Source organism: Talpa europaea (genome assembly GCF_964194135.1).
Source record: "Talpa europaea genome assembly, chromosome: 8".
Classification (NCBI taxonomy): domain Eukaryota; kingdom Metazoa; phylum Chordata; class Mammalia; order Eulipotyphla; family Talpidae; genus Talpa; species Talpa europaea.
The window spans coordinates 83,681,818-83,698,235 of NC_140075.1; the positions used below are offsets into that span (position 1 = coordinate 83,681,818).

General features: G+C 41.0%; 1 protein-coding gene across 7 annotated transcripts in view; it reads right to left on the bottom strand.

Annotated features, from left to right (window-relative positions):
* FERMT2 (FERM domain containing kindlin 2) overlaps positions 1-13,517 on the bottom strand; it is a gene marked incomplete at both ends in the record, with an annotated part of 76,890 nt that extends 63,373 nt beyond the window's left edge. For all 7 annotated transcript variants that reach the window (XM_084239940.1, XM_084239939.1, XM_084239937.1 and 4 more), the window contains one exon: positions 13,361-13,517. In XM_084239940.1, coding sequence (XP_084096066.1) covers positions 13,361-13,517 — 157 coding nt within the window. The remainder of the gene's footprint in view (positions 1-13,360) is intronic.
* Between the last annotated feature and the right edge of the window lie 2,901 nt (positions 13,518-16,418).

Sequence of the window (16,418 nt, forward strand, 5' to 3'; positions counted from 1 at the left end):
TCAGAGAACTCCAAACATTTACACAAAACTTACAAAAGCAAAAGAAGGGTTTCTGGTTAATACTAAGAAAATTAATTAGATTAATCTACAATTTAAATTTATGTTTTAGGTTTACATAGTACTTGAAGGATAACTGAGGAAAAACATTTGAGTTCATTTTTTAAAAAGATTCATTTATTTTATACATACAAGTGCTGGGGTATAGGCCAGAGGTGCAGGGGGTGAAAGGATGCACCACAGAGTGGGGAACAGAACAGGCAGATCTACTGAAATACACTGCTAAGGGGAGCAGCAGGTGAGAGAGAGCGAGGTCTGCTGTGCCACGTGGGTCACCTCCCTGCTTGGGGATCGAACTCATGCTGCAATAGCTGCAGACTGCTTCATAGTGCCACCAGGAGGCCCTCATTGCGTTCTTAATAATTTAGTAATTACTTGAAAATTACTGTTATTCCTGCTAACACTGTACTTAAGTCTTACATCAAATCAATACAATACAAATCAAAACAATATGAGTTTAGATGAGATTTAAAAAATCGAGAGGTTAAAAAGATGTGTCATGGTTGTATCTAACTATTAAATGGCCGTGTTGTAGAAGTTTTTATTTTATATCTATATATATGTATATTTTTTTACATCATTGTTCATTTTTGTACAATGTATGCTTGTATGCTTTCTCCTCTCAGGTGTAGTACCTATAAAATTCCCACCAATTCACCCAAGAACTATCACCATAGTCCCTGTGCTCATCCCTCCCTTGTTTTGATCCTCTCCCTCCCTCTCCCCTGCAGAATGACTCTGATTTATAGCTGACTGCTAATTTTTTTTAAATTTATTATTGTTTTCTCCCCCTGTTCTCTTATTTGGCTCCCCTATAGTCCTCCTATAAGTGAGACCATCCAATATTTTTCTTTTGCCTTCTGGCTTATTTCACTGAGCATAATCCCTTCTAATTCCATCCACATTGCTGCGAATGTCATGAGTTTATCTTTTTTTGATTGCTGAATAGTATTCCATTGTGTATATATACATCTTCTTGATCCAGTCATCTATTTTTGGGCACTTGTGTTGTGTTTCCATATCTTCCCTATTGTGAATAGTGCTGCAATAAACATAGGAGTGCAGATATCATTTTGAATTAATGTTTTTGTGTCCTCTGGGTAGATTCCTAGGAATGAAATTGCTGGGTCATGTGGTATCTCCATTTTTTTAGTAGTTTGAGGACTCTCCACACAGCTTTCCAGAGTGGTTGGACCAGTTTGCACTCCCACCAGCAGTGCAGGTGAGTTCCTTTTTCTCCACATCCTCGCCAACATTTGTTGTTGATAGTTTTTTTAATATGTGCCATTCTCACTGGTGTAAGGTGGTATCTCATTGTGGTTTTGATTTGCATTTCCCTGATTATAAGTGATGTTGAGCATTTTTCATATACCTGTTGGCCATTTGCATTTCCTCTTTGGCAAAGTGTCCTTTTAGCCCTTCTGCTCATTTTTTAACTGGACTGTTTACTTTGTTTTTGTTGAGTCATGTGAGCTCTTTTGTAGATCTTTGTGATCAGTCCCTTATCAGTAATTATCTGTACCTATAAACTGTAGCATAAAATCTGCTGCTTCTAAAACATTCCTAACATAGTATAGAATAAGTATTATTTGGCTTACAGTTAAGAGACACATTCCCAATCTTCTGTAAAAAGCTCCAGCTCAGTAAAATAAAGGGGAAAATTTGCATACCATTAAAATAGTCTGGACTGTATAACTACATTTTATAAAGTCTACTCCAAATACTTCACATGTATTAATCAGTTGTATTGTGTGCAAAAATTTTCTCCCAGTCAGTAGGGTGTCTCTTTGTTTTGGTTCGTGTCTCTTTTGCTGTACAGAAGCTTTTTAGTTTGATAAAATCCCAGCTATTTTATTTTATCTTTTCCTTCACTTTCTTTGCTTTGGGGATGTGTCTTTTTTTTTTTTTTAAGAAAGTGAGTTGTAGGTTTTGTTTTTTGTTTTTTTTTTTAAAGATTTATTTATTTATTCACACAAGCACTGGGTACAGTCAGAAGCACGGGAGGGCTAGAGAATTCACCAGAGCCAGAGGGGAGAACAGAGCAGGCAGACTGACGAAGCACACTGCTGAGGGGAGCAGCGGGCGGCAGGAGAGATCTGCGCCCCATGTGGGACCCTCGCCAGTGGCCAGGGATCAAAGCGGTGCTGCAGAGGCTGTGGGCAGCCTTGCAGCTCAGCGCTCAACCGCTGCACCACCGGGGAGGCCTGGGGATGTGTCTTTAAAGATATTACTGAGATGAATGCCACACAGTGTTCTGCCTATATTTTCTTCTTTATACTTTATGGTTTCATGTCTTATGTTGAATTCTATTATCCATTTTCATTTCTTTTTTTTGCATGGTGTGAAGTCATACTCTAGCATCATTCTTTTCCATGTAGCAGTCCAGTTTCCCCATTGATTGAACAAACTGTGTAGACTACGTTTTTAAACACTAACAAAGTTCATCTTTGAAAGAAAGCACATGCCTAAACCAGAATATTAAATTTATTAGAAATATTCTCCACTTTTGCATGGCTTATCTGTACCTATAAACTGTAGCATAAAATCTGCTGCTTCTAAAACATTCCTAACATAGTATAGAATAAGTATTATTTGGCTTACAGTTAAGAGACACATTCCCAATCTTCTGTAAAAAGCTCCAGCTCAGTAAAATAAAGGGGAAAATTTGCATACCATTAAAATAGTCTGGACTGTATAACTACATTTTATAAAGTCTACTCCAAATACTTCACATGTATTAATCTAATCCTTGTATTAATGCAGTAATAAAGATATTACTTTAAGCTACCCCACTTTACAGACAAGGAACCAGAGGCACAGACACCTAGGTCACACAGCTCAGGCTGTACACCCAGAAAGTGGAGAAGCTGGGGGTGCGACATGGCAGGCTGCCCTTCCTCCTCGGCCTGAACCCCACAACACAGTGTTCTACACAGCCACAGATCACCAACAGCCTACACAAAACTTTTAAAACTGATACCACAATTATTTGGGGTTTTTTCCCAAGTTATTTTTAATTTCAAAGGTTACAAAATTCTTAAATCCAAACCAGGAACTACATTAAGGAACATTAAGCTGGGGGGCGCATATCCAAGAGACATTTTCCTCTACAATCAATAATGCTGGCACTTTTCTGGTGTTTTATTCATAACCCTAAGTATTCCATTAAGAAAAAGATATCAAAGTCATCATAACACTGATGCTTTGAAATTATAATTGATTTTAAAAATAGCTGATGTATTTTTTAGTTATGGGAGAGGATAAAAATAAGGTAGTTAAAAAGATTCACTATAAATTCTAAAGCAGATGTCCCCTTCTCTGACTAGAGTTATCAGCTCCCTAACCTTGAACACCCAAGGATGCACTAAAGCTGCCTTTTCTTTATACAACTAGGTAGCAGATAAACTAAAACATGAAAGGAAGTCAAAACACAAGCCTCACATTTTAATCATATACTGCTTATCTTTTCTCATATACACTAACTCAGAAGCAGAACTATTACAATCAAGAGAAAATATTTTAAGATATAATTTTCAGAACATTTTACCACAAATATCTACATGAGTCACTGTAACACCAGAATTTGGATAATGACCCTTTTATCTACAACAGTATTGTTTTAGAATGGTATTTTCTACTTTAGAAAGCTACCATATGTGAAATTTTCAAAGACCTCTAATACATCACAAAGAGAAGGGAACAAATTTAAATGAAGTTTTAGCCTGTGTTTATTTATACTGTACAGGTAAATAAACAGATTCTGAATATTGACAGCCCTGTTTTAAAAAAAAAGAAATCACACTTATTACAAGGAATGGAACTTAGATTTACTTCTTTCCTTGAAACGTATGATTTACTTCACTATTGGTCCATTTTTGTCTAAAAAACCAAAGCTTTTTATACTGATAAAAATTTGTTTTTATTGGATCATTATTTTGCATCTTAGATTCTACCAAAATAAAATTGTAGTCACATTATCTTAAATTGATATGACACACATTATTTCCTGACACATACTACTATACCTCATTTATCCTTCCTTTAATATATAAAATAGAAGCTATAGAACTTAGGACATATGTTCAGAAAAAGAAAAAAATAAAATGGACGTCATTAAAACTGAGAACTTGTGGGGCCTCCCTGGTGGCCCAAGGGTTAAAGTCTTATTGCTATCAAGCTATCACCAGCTACTGCAACATGAGCTTGATCCTAGGCCAGGGAGATGACCCATATGGCACAGCAGACTTCTATCTGGCCCACTGCTCCCCTCAGCAGTGTTATTTCAGTAGATCCGCCTGTTCTGCTCCCCACTCCATCTCTGGTGAATCCTCTCATCCCCCCGCAGCTCAGTCATACACCCCAGTTCTTGTATGTGTAAGTAAATAAAAATAAATCTTAAAAAAAAGTTGAGAACTTGCTCTTTGAAAGACACTGTGTTGAGAAAATAAAAGACAAGCCACAGACTGAGAAAATAATGCAAAAACGTATCTGGTAAAGGACACTTATCTAAGGCATATAAATAACTCTTAAAACTTGTAGTAAAACAATAAAAAAATACCAGGCACAAGATCTGAAGACAAACTTCACTAGAAAGATATACAAATGGCATGTAAGCATATGAGAAGCTTCCCAACATCATGAGAAAAATGTGAGTTAAAATCATAATGACAGGGCCCCCCTCGTGGCACAAGTTTGAGGACAGCACTGTGAAGCTATCTGCAGCCTCTGCAGCACGGGTTCGATCCCCGCACCCCCGCTGGCCAGGGAGCTACACACATGGCGCAGCAGACCCCTCCTGTCTCACCCACTGCCCCCCTCAGCAGTGTGTTTTCATCAGTCTGCCTGTTCTGTTCCCCGCTCTGTCTCTGGTTTATCCTCTCACCCCCAGTGCACCTCTGGGCCTATAGCCCAGTTCTTGAATATATAAATAAATTTTCAAAAAAAAATCATAATAATAACATACCACCACATACTTACTAGACTGGCTAAAATTAAACAAACAAAAAAAGGCAATACTAAGTGATGGGGTAGGATGTTAAATATCTAGAACCTTCATGTAATTTTTTTTTCAGTTCTCATACAATGCTGTAGGCTTGCAAAATTATATATGGAAATGTTTGGTAACATATTATAAATTGAAACATATACCCAGATTACTACCCAGCATTTTTACTGCTAGGAAGTATACAAAAGAAATGAAAATATATGTTCAAGCAAATGTTTATGGAAGCCCCATTCATAATCTACCCGAAACTGAAAACAAAAAAGCCCTTTAACTGGTGAATGGATAAACTGTGGTACAGAGCCATATAATAGACTACCACTCAGCAATTACAAAATACTACTGATAACCCCACAATAAATCTAAAATTATGCTAAATTTTTTTTTTAATAAAGTATGTTAAGGGGAAGAAATCAAACTCAAACTTATGTACTACATAGTTCCATTTACCATATAGATCCATATTTTAAAAAAGTCAAACTATCAGTGGTTTTCAGAAGCTGAGGTTGAAGGGTTAACTACAAAGCGACACAAGAAAACCTGATGGAGTGGTTGAAAAGTTCTCATGCAGTGCCAGCCATGATCAGATCTGGCTGGATTGGGCACCTTATCAGCAGGGCTGCTTTTAACTCTCACCAAGTGGATAATGTTGCCATCAATGACCCTTTCATTGACCTCAACTACATGATCTATATGTTCTATTATGATTCTCCCATGGCAAAGTTCAGTGGCACAGTTAAGGCTGAGAATGGAAAATCTGTCATAAATGGAAAGTCCATCTCCATTTTCCAAGACCAAGATCCTCCCAACAACAAATGAGATGATGCTGGTGCTTTGTTGTGGCGTCCACTGGTTTTCCCACTACCTTGGAAAGCACTATGACTCACCTGAAGGATGGGCCAAAAAGGTCATCATCTATGCAACTTCCACTGATGCCCAAACTTTGAAGTATGACATAAGAAGTATGACAGCTTCCTCAAGATTGTCAGCAATGTCTCCTGCACCAACAGCTTTGCCCCACTCCCAGCAAAGGTCATCCAAAACAACTCTGGCATCTTGGAAGGACTCAAGACCATGTCCACATGGCCTCCAAATAAGTTAAGAGCCCCCTGGACCACCAGCCCCAGTGAGAGCACCAGAGGAAGAGAGATACTCTCAGCTGCTGAGTCCTTCCCTCATTCATCCAACATACTGAGAATCTCCTGATGTGTCACAGCTCCACCTCAGGCCCCTGCAAATGGAGAAAGGTTTAGGGAGCCCTACACCTTGTCATACACCATCAATAAAATACACTGTACTCAGCCCACATATATGTATGATATATATATCAATAATTACGCAAGTAATTTATTACAGATTAATTATAATGGAGAGAGATTGTAATCACAAATCCAAGTGTAGAATGTATCTCTTTAAAAAATAAGTATTTTAAAATATTCTTTTAGGACATGTTTACCTCACACTGGGCATATATACTATTTTGTGAGGTGACATAGTATTAGCATTAATAATTTTTTTCTCAGGGGCCTCCCCGGTGGCGCAGCGGTTGAGTGCTGGGTTGCAAAGCTACCCGCAGCCTCTGCAGCGCAGGTTCCATCCCCGGCTGCTCCCCGGTCACGGGAGGAGGGTCCCACATGGCGCACAGACCTCTCCTGCCGCCCGCTGCTCCCCTCAGCAGTGTACTTTGGTCCTTCTGCCTGCTCTGCTCCCCACTCTGGCTCTGGTGAATTCTCTCACCCTCCCGCGCTTCTGACTGTACCCAGTGCTTGTATAAATAAATAAATAAAAAAAAACAAAAATCTTTAAAAAAAATAATAATTTTTTTCTCAGTAAAATAATTATTTAAATAAAAATACTGCATAAATTGGCTTTTTTCTGAAATCACTTTCATTAGTTTCCAAATGGGTCCAAAGTTTTTTATGTGTCAAGAAACAATTTTATATCATTCCTTTGTTATAACTGAATAAAAAACATTGTTCTTATAAAGTGTATTAAGAATTAATATACTGGGCCTCCCCGGTGGCGCAGCGGTAGAGCGCTGGGTTGCGAAGCTGCCCGCGGCCTCTGCAGCGCCGGTTCAATCCCCGGCTGCTCCCCAGCCATCGGAGGAGGGTCCCACATGGCGCGCAGACCTCTCCTGCCACCCGCTGCTCCCCTCAGCAGTGTACTTCGGTCCTTCTGCCTGCTCTGCTCCCCACTCTGGCTCTGGTGAATTCTCTCACCCTCCCGCGCTTTCTGACTGTACCCAGTGCATGTATAAACAAAACAAACAAGCAAACAAATAAATAAAAGAAAAACATGCCTCTATAAAAAAAAAAAAAAGAATTAATTTACTACTGAAGTCTTCATAGTTATAAATTTTTCAAATCTCTTGAATACCATCATCCACTTATTGGTCCACTCCATTTCAGAAATCTCATGAAAACAGTAAATAGCTCTTTGCTACATTACAGAGGCAGGTGTGTGTTTGGAAGTGGGAGGCAGAGTGGAATGATAACTATTTTTCATGCCATTTGAAAGGTTAGAACACAAGGCAGCCCCAAACTAAGTGCCTTCTGGGTACAATTCCCTACTACTAAAACTGGAATATATTAAAATTAAATAACCTAAAATAGATTTTAGCCTCCTTTTATATTCTGAATTCTCAGAAATCAGCACTTGTAGTTTATAGAACACATTTTTTGCACATCTTATATCAAAATTTTAATTCTCACCAAAACTTACCAGAAAGTTTTTTATTTAATTTCCATTTTATAGATGTCATTCAGAAGGTTTGCTTAGCTGTCCAAAGATCATACAAACTAAGATGTGGCAGGGCTGATACATTGTTTTTTACTACTGTATATCCATTAGTAGCTACTATAGTTTTAAGACATCAGTATTAAGGGAAATCCACCCTCCATGATATCTGAAAATATTAATGATACCCTATCTAATAGCTAAAACGAAAAATAAACTTTAAAGATAAAGTATATGAAAAAGAACATAAAAACAATATTTTGAAATGAAATTCTCACTGATAGAATGTTATTTTAAAAAGGCACAAGGTGCTGAAAGATAAAAGCTAAGAACTATTCAACAGGGTAGCTATAAAGTCTGGAAGCAAGTACTATTACTTTATATGTATTTTAATATAATATTAACAAACTGTGTATGACGTACTTCTTTGATTCCAAACTTGACAACCATTCTGTATTTTAAAGAGGTCAATTTAGTGAAAACTAAATGCTAGAATAAAACCCTGGAGGAAAAAAATCAAAGGTTACCTAGGACAACTGGCAAACTTGAATATGGATGCCTTATAGTATTAAATCAATATTAAATTTCCTGAATTTGATAACTGTAACAAGAGAAAATCTTTGCTCTTATTTGATACATAATTTAAATATTTGGAGATGAAGATTTATGTCTCCAACTTATTCAAATGGTTCAAGAAAAAGTATGTTTGTGTGTAGCGAGAAACTAGCAAAATGCTAACTGGTTAGCCAAATAACAACGAACACTATATAATTTTCAAACTCATAAATTTGAAATTTCAAAAGGGTGAAAAGGCAACTTTTTCTTTACATTTTCTTCAACAGCTATTAGACATTTCAAACAAGATCATTAGTAAGAGGGCCTCCCTGGTGGCATAGGGGTTGTCTCAGCCCTTTCACTGCTAGGGCTTGAGTTCAATCCCTAGGCAGGAAGGTAACCCACATGTGGTGCCACAGACCTCTCTCCTGTCTCATTTGTGGCTCCACTTAGCAGTGTATTTTACTAAATCCGCTTGTTCTGCTCCCCATTCTGTCTCTGGTGAATCCTCTCACCTTTTCACTCCCTGCACCCCTGACCTGAATCCCAGTTCTTCTACACAAAAATAAAATCTTTAAAAAAAAAAAAAGACATAAAACATCTTATATTTTATATCCCATGGCAGCAAACAACACACAATTGACTCCAATTCCTCATAATATGGTGCTATGAGAATTTTAGTAAATTTACATACTGACCTCCATTTTTAAAAACCTTAAAATTTGCTAACAGTATTCAACATCCAGTTACTACGAATCACTAACAGTATTCTACACAGAACAAACTTGCTGTCAGATTGCATGTATCTAACTACAATTTCAATTCCCCTTAATATGTATGATTGCAAATCACCATTAAGTGTTTTTTCCACCCCACTCCAAAAGATTTTTAAAAAATTCTTATAATCTTAATGTATTTCACTATGAATACAGTGAGGGTGCCTCATGTAGACATTTTATTTCTATGAATTCAACCCTAAGCTCTCTTAGGGGGGAAAAAAAATGAGGTTTTCAACAGCACAGACACCATCCCACTAAGGAAGCACGCCTTTCCCAAGGAGCAGTAGGTAGGAGGACTAGAGGGGAGCTGTCCAGTTACATGCCTCTCTCCCTGTGTGCATCTTGCAAAGCTCTGATCCCAGTATTTAAAGCATTCCTGTAGAACAAAGCCCTTAACGTAAGTCAACTTCCTCTGGTGCTCAAGTAAAAAACAATATTTTGAGTTTCTGAAAAAAAGCTTTTTATTTTGTACTTTTGAGAGATGGAATGAAACTATGACATACTTCTTGATCACTTCAAGGGATTTTTAAGGGTAATTGTAGCTAAGATCTAGTTTTTTTGTCGTCACATGTGCTAATTTCACAAATTACTATGATCTTAACAATTTCAATATAAATGTGTTCTTTTATTATTGTGGTAAAATATGACACTACATAGCAAAGATGACTTCTTTCTAAAGGTTACATTCAGAAATATAATCCCCAAATTTTCTAATTCAACTCCATATATATATTTTTTGTAGCTATACCTGAGTCACCTAACTTGTGTATTTTTCTCTGGATTATTTAACCTGATATAACCCAACTTCTACCTCCTTTCTACTCATTGAATCAGAGCTAGAATGAACTTATAAAAAAACATAGTCTGTTCTTCCCACCAAGTTCATATGGCTGTTGACTGAAGACTCCATTGTGTTCCATGTTAAAATAAATTCCTCACTCTCTAATTATGAAATTTCATAAAGGTAAATATGTAATTGTACATTTTAAGAAGACAATTTTTACAAAGTGATGCTAAAATTCAGTGAGATAAAGCATCTCTTTGGTGTTAAGAATACTCAACCATGACTAAACTTTAAATACTACTGAATAAGACTTTTAATACCTCCCAATGATCTCCAGAGGAATGTCAGGAAATCCCACAAAATTGGCTTCTTCCTTACAAAATTCATACAGCTATATCACAATTATATTCTCTGGTATCTTGTTTTGTAATCCCTATTCCTAATATTTTACATTTTAACACCTCTTTAAAATAATAAACACTATACAAGTTTTACAATTAAGAAAACTTGCAAAAAATTTTTAATATTCTATTTAAAGCTTTAAAAATTTTAAATAGAAAGGTAAAAATAAGAGCCTTCATTTTTGGGGTAAGGTATAAACATTGAGGGGATCAACGCTGAAGTTAGGTGTCTAGTATAAGTCTAGACTAAATCATAGAAGCAAAAGTCATCAGAATATAATTCCCAAAACACACTGCTTAATTATACATACTGATAAGTGTGTGTTTTATTCTAAGGTTTAAAAGGGATTTTTCAGATCTTTGACTTATATAAGAATTATGGTTTAATGATCTTAACTGAAATGTAGGATTTTTTAAATTAAATTCTAACTAAATACAAAGATGATGCAGACAAATTACTAAGGATACATGTTTTTAGCTTGCTTAGTTCAAGAACCTAAGTCTGGGATGAACACTACCTTCACAGTAAGGCTTACCCTCAGGGTCAAAACACAGAGTTGTATCATAACTTCTTTTTGATCACTGACATCTCTGAGAATCTACTGAAAGCTATTAAATTTCCCAGAAAATTCCGCATGTGTGTACTCATAACACAAAGTTCTACTACAACTGAGAAGGAAGGAGTCATAGGATTTGTCAATTACAGGGAAACAATTGCTATCACTGATTACATAAGATGACAAACCTAAAACATATAAAGCTTTTGGTATCTGTAAACACTCCAATGAGAATAAGGGTATAAGACAGGCATTAGGAGTCTGAAGATGTAGAGGAATGCTCAGTATCTTCTGTTCTAAGGTACTCTATAAATGTTCCAATGCCACAGTCGCCTGGCTCTGCTAACGGTCCATCCCTGCTCTGCAATGACCTAAGACACAAGACCATTCCATGAGCGCCACCTTACTACTACAGACAAGTAACCATCCCTTTAGTCCCTCCAGTGACACAACTTAGAGCTTCAGAGGGCAAGCCATTCCAAGTTCTTTTCTAATTTGACTAACCTGGTTAAATGTCACTCTTCTGAATTTCTCCTCTACTTACTAACAGGTAACAAAATAGCTTACCATTCAAATCATCTAATCCTAAAACCAGGTTCAAAAAAATCACTTAGCTCTACTTGCACCAAATAGAAAAGTTGGAATTATGCTGAAAGAACATTCTCTCTGGAAATCAAATTACAAGAGGATCACTACTGGTTCAGTTCAAGAAAAACACAAGGTTTCCTTGAACTTCTTTTCACTACATAAAAAATGAAAAATGCATCAACATTAATGAGTATGGGTAAAATTTAAGGTTATGGTCACTTATAGTTAATATCAGTTGTGTTAGCAAATAGTTTATTCTGTTTCTACTTAATCCTGAGATTCAATAATAAATAGATCTAACGGACACAATATAAATATAGAAGTCATTATTTATTCATTACATAAAACCTGATTTTCAAGAACTACAAGTTCTCTCAGTCACCTTCAAAATCAACTTTACAAAAAGAATTGTCTTACTGAAACCAGCATATTAATAAGGTCCATTTATCATAAAGAAATCTCTGAAGCAAGTGCTTGTTTCCTCTGAAGACAATGGAAACAAACAACTATATCTGACACTTTCTTCCTTAAATAATCCCACTCTAGTGCTGGTTAAAAAAAAGTTCACAAATATTTTGCAGGGGTTGATTTAGTCCAATCCAGTTTAGTCAAAACAATTAATTAGACAAACAAAACAGCATTTTCAAAGGGGGCGTGAGCGCTTCTCCCTAAGAGCCACAGACTGCACAGGTGTAAGAAGAGGGATACTTTTTGGTTCTTCAGCAAGGACCAAAGCAGGGATACAAAGAAGGTTCACCTAAATGAATTCTGCAAATTGCATCACAGCATTATTTCACTAAGTTTATGTGGTCGGTACACAACATTCCCCTTGGTTACAAACACATTTCCTAATAACCACTTTTCTACTTATCCCAAATAGCTCCAGTAGCTTGAAGAATCGCTGTGTTTAAAACACACACACAAACCCGAAAAAAAAACGAAAAAAACCTGAGAAGTCAATGCCACACGTATCACACCAGGACTGTATTACACATAAAAGGCACAAGAAAGCTGACAGACATTATTACTCCCAGCATGTCTCTGCTTAGAAAATCATCTACTAGAGCATTTTCGTTGCTTCTTTCCGCTGACTATAGTTTCATTCATCAAAAATAAAACGTGTGCTGCAGAACTTTCTTACACTTCCTATTGCTGGATCCCCTAATGCTGAAAACTGAGTCCGTTTTAAGTCATTCCACTATGCATTTGTACCAAATACTGTCAGTCTCGAATTGGTTTAGCAACGCCTGCGTTTTAACACAAACATTTTTTAATGCTACGTAATTAATAATATAAAATTGAACTCTTAAAGCCCACACTAGAACGAAACACCATCCACCCCTTTAAGAGTGGATGCCTGGAACATTTTAATACACGCCACACGTAGACGGGCTGCAGAACCTCCACACTGGCACAAGCTGCATGCAGTTTCCAGTACAGCTTATTCTTAAACAGATTTTGCATCATCCTCAATACTAAACATTAAACATTACCAAAGTCCAGACGCACTGAATTAATGATCACAAGCCCTATGATCTCCTCCGAACATTCACGCTCGCCTTTTTTCTCGTGTCTTTTACTGGGAAGTCTCCAAACGTAAAGAGCCAGGGAGTTTTCCCGAGTAACTACGCAATTAAGTCTCTCCTTGGGCGCTTGCAATTGCCACGCGAACTTGCAAAGTGGACAAAACCAGATGCAAAGGGGGGAAGGGGGTTCTGTTTCCTTAAATACTGAAAGATCTTAATCATCTTTTTAGAGTAGACTATTTGCGAGACGCCAAAGATTTTCCAAGCCCACCCCTCCCCCCGCGCGTAAGCCTCTCCCCCGCGCCCTCCCTCCGCCTCCCCCTCTCCAAGCCCGGGAGGTCGTCCCTGGGACGCGGCGCGGATGCTACTCACCGAGTTTTTCCACCAACTTGAGCATCACCCCTCCAATGTGCACCTCGCCCGTCACCCTTAAGGTGACATCGCGGTTCAGGTCCGTCACATGAACGCTCAGTTCCCACGTCCCGTCCGCATAGCAGCCATCTGGCATCCTTATCCCGTCCAGAGCCATGGCTCCTTCCTGCGCGCACGGAGGAAATGGCTCTCGTTAGCGTCACTCCCCCAAAGGCAGGCGAATCCCACCGAATCCGCAGAGTCGGCCGCGGGGGGAAGGTGGGAGACCCGAGGGTTTCCGCACCAACTTGGGGGAGCGGCGGCGGCGGGGCGCGCCGGCGGGCGGGACAGCCCCCCGCGCCCCTTCCCGGCCGTCCCAGCCTAGCGGCCCCAGCCTAGCGGACTCGGCGGGCTTCACCTGCCGGCCGGCGGCCGCGCCCCGGCCCCGGGAGACGCCGCCCGCGGCTCCGCATTCCTCTCCCCGCCGCGCTCCCCCGCGCGCCCCAGGCGGGGCCCGGCCCCTCGCCGCGCGCTCCCTGCGCACCCGGCCCGGAGCTCGCGCGGGCACAGGCTGGGGGCGCCGCGCCCGCGTCCCCTCCTCACCCGCGAAGCGCTGCCTCCCGGCCGGAGCGACTAATGGAGTCCCGCGGCTCGGCCCCTCGCCTTTCTCCCGGCGCTCCACCCCTCTCCCCGCCCCCCGCCCGGGCCCGGCGGGGCTGGGTGCGCCTGCTCCCGCCTCCTCCGCCCGCCGAGCCGCCCCGGAGCGGGTCTGGCCGGCCTCGCCCCCTCCCCCACCGTACCCCGCGGCTGCGCTCGGCTCGGGGGGCCGCGCGGACTCCGGGGCCGGGGGCGGGGCGCGCGCGCGGCCGGGGCGGGAGCCGTGCGGGGAAGGCGGGGGGCGCCCGCGGAGACACAATCTCGGCCCCGCCGAACCGCTGCCCTTTTATGGAAATGAAGGACCCGGAGCAGGACTGAATCCAACATCCGGGCTCTCGGCCGCGGCCCTGAGGAGGGGGAGCGAGGGGAGCGCGGGCGGCCTCCCGCCGGGAGCGGGTGGGCTGTGGGGCGGCTCCCCGGCGCGCCCGGGAGTGCGGCTTGGCGAGGCCCGCGCCGGCGGTGTCGGCGCTCGCGGCCGGAGGAGGGGGCTCGTCCCCGAGAAGCGCCTCAGGAACTTCCCAGGGCGAGGTCGTCGCGCAGGGAACAAACCCCCCCCCGCCCCCTCCCCGGGCCTGGCGCGCGTCCAGGGGTCTCGGGGCGGTGAGGAGCGCGGCGCCCGGGAGCTGGAGAGACAGGGCTGTGGGACCGAAAAACTTTAGAAAGTAGATGCCCAAGCCGGCTCCATGAACAGCCCGCAGAAGGACGAGAAAAGTCGGAGGGAGGAGAACCACCAAAATTGCTTGGCCAGCGATGTCCGGCACAATGAGCAGCTCCTGCTGGGCTCCCGAGAGTTTGCAAGCGGGCTTAGCCCGTTCGCGAGCGCCGGCCAGAAGCCGGTCAGCTGCTGCTCTGCTCTAGTTTGAGGGGGAAAAAACCAGTGGGATGACTTTCACTCCAGCTTTTTTCTCCAGCAACTCCAGCTGTTGGTGCGTATTTGTATTGTTTTTATACGCAGCTTAGAAGTTACAGTCTACGAAGGCTTTTAGATGGATATACATCCTCCACCCCAGCCGAGCCACACCTTAAGAAAATTTTAATAGCTCTGGAACGTTGCCCAAAGGATACAGGGAGGAACAAAAGGACTTTAACCTGTGGCTCTTGACAGGGATGGAGACCGGTCCTCCACCGTCTCACTTTTGCTTCCATTTCCCCATCTACTGTCCACGCCTTAGAGGGGTGCTCACTGCTCAGAGACTGCGGGCCGGGGAAGCCGCCTCGCTGGCAACTGCGCGGATCAAAACTTTTTCGTGAGGAAGACTCGGATAAGATGCCAGGCCCCATGAAAGATCCCAGTTTTTAGTCTCCAAGTCTTCTTGAACTGTCTCACCAGCACTTGGAAGAGGAATCCACCAGGCAGATAACCCTGTGCTCAACAACACAATAAAAAGGGGTGGAATCCATAAAGAAGTGAAAAGAAAGGAACGCATTTTAGTTAGATCCCAGAGGTTTGGCACACAAAATAGGGAAAACCACTGCAGTATTTTCAGCCACTCATCATGGAGAAATTGATGCCTCACATCTCTAGTCTCTACTCTCCAATTATTTCTACTCCTGGAGGTTCCAAAAAGTTCAGAGGAGGGAAGATCTATGTAAATTATGATGTTGAAAGTATGTAGAAAATGTTTTTAATAAAAAAGCATTTTTTTAAAAATTGTGGTTAAAAAAACTACACGCAGCTGTAAAATCTCAAGCTTATTTATTTTTAAATATACACAGAAAAAAGACTGGAAGGAAAGGCACTAAAATCGTGGTTTTTTTTTTTTTTTTCCTATTCTTTATTTTCTATGCAATACAATGCTTTGCATTCAGGATTGTTCGGTTACCACTTCAAGTGCATCTACTATCTAAGTTTCTCTGTCCGTGCTGTTACATTCCCAGGAATAGGTACAGGGTTAAATCACCTCCACTGGGCTCTGGGCAGGATTTTCAAGGTTTCCTTTTGTGGTGTTTTCAGTATCTCTAAGTGAAACGTGAGTTCTTTGAGAGCAGAGACTTCATATTGGCTTGCGTTGTCCAAAAATTTACAAGTAATCTGGAGAAAATGGAAAACAAGTTAATACCAAATCAACACAAATGTTTAGGAAATAGTAGTTCTGCCCCATACAGAAATCTCGTTCTTGAGTAAGTCCTCACTTTTAAATTTTGTGTTTATTTCTACACCTTGTTCCAAAAAAATTTATAGCAGTGTGTAAAGATGCATTAAGATAATGTATATTTTATTTTTTTTAATATTTATTTATATATACAAGCACTGGGTACAGTCAGAAGCGCGGGAGGGTGACAGAATTCACCAGAGTCAGAACTGGGAGCAGAGCAGGCAGAAGGACTGAAGTACACTCTGAGGGGAGCTGCAGGTGAGATGGGAGAGGTCTGCTGTGTAATGTGGGTAGCTCTCTGGCCCGGGATCAAACTCCTGCTGCCC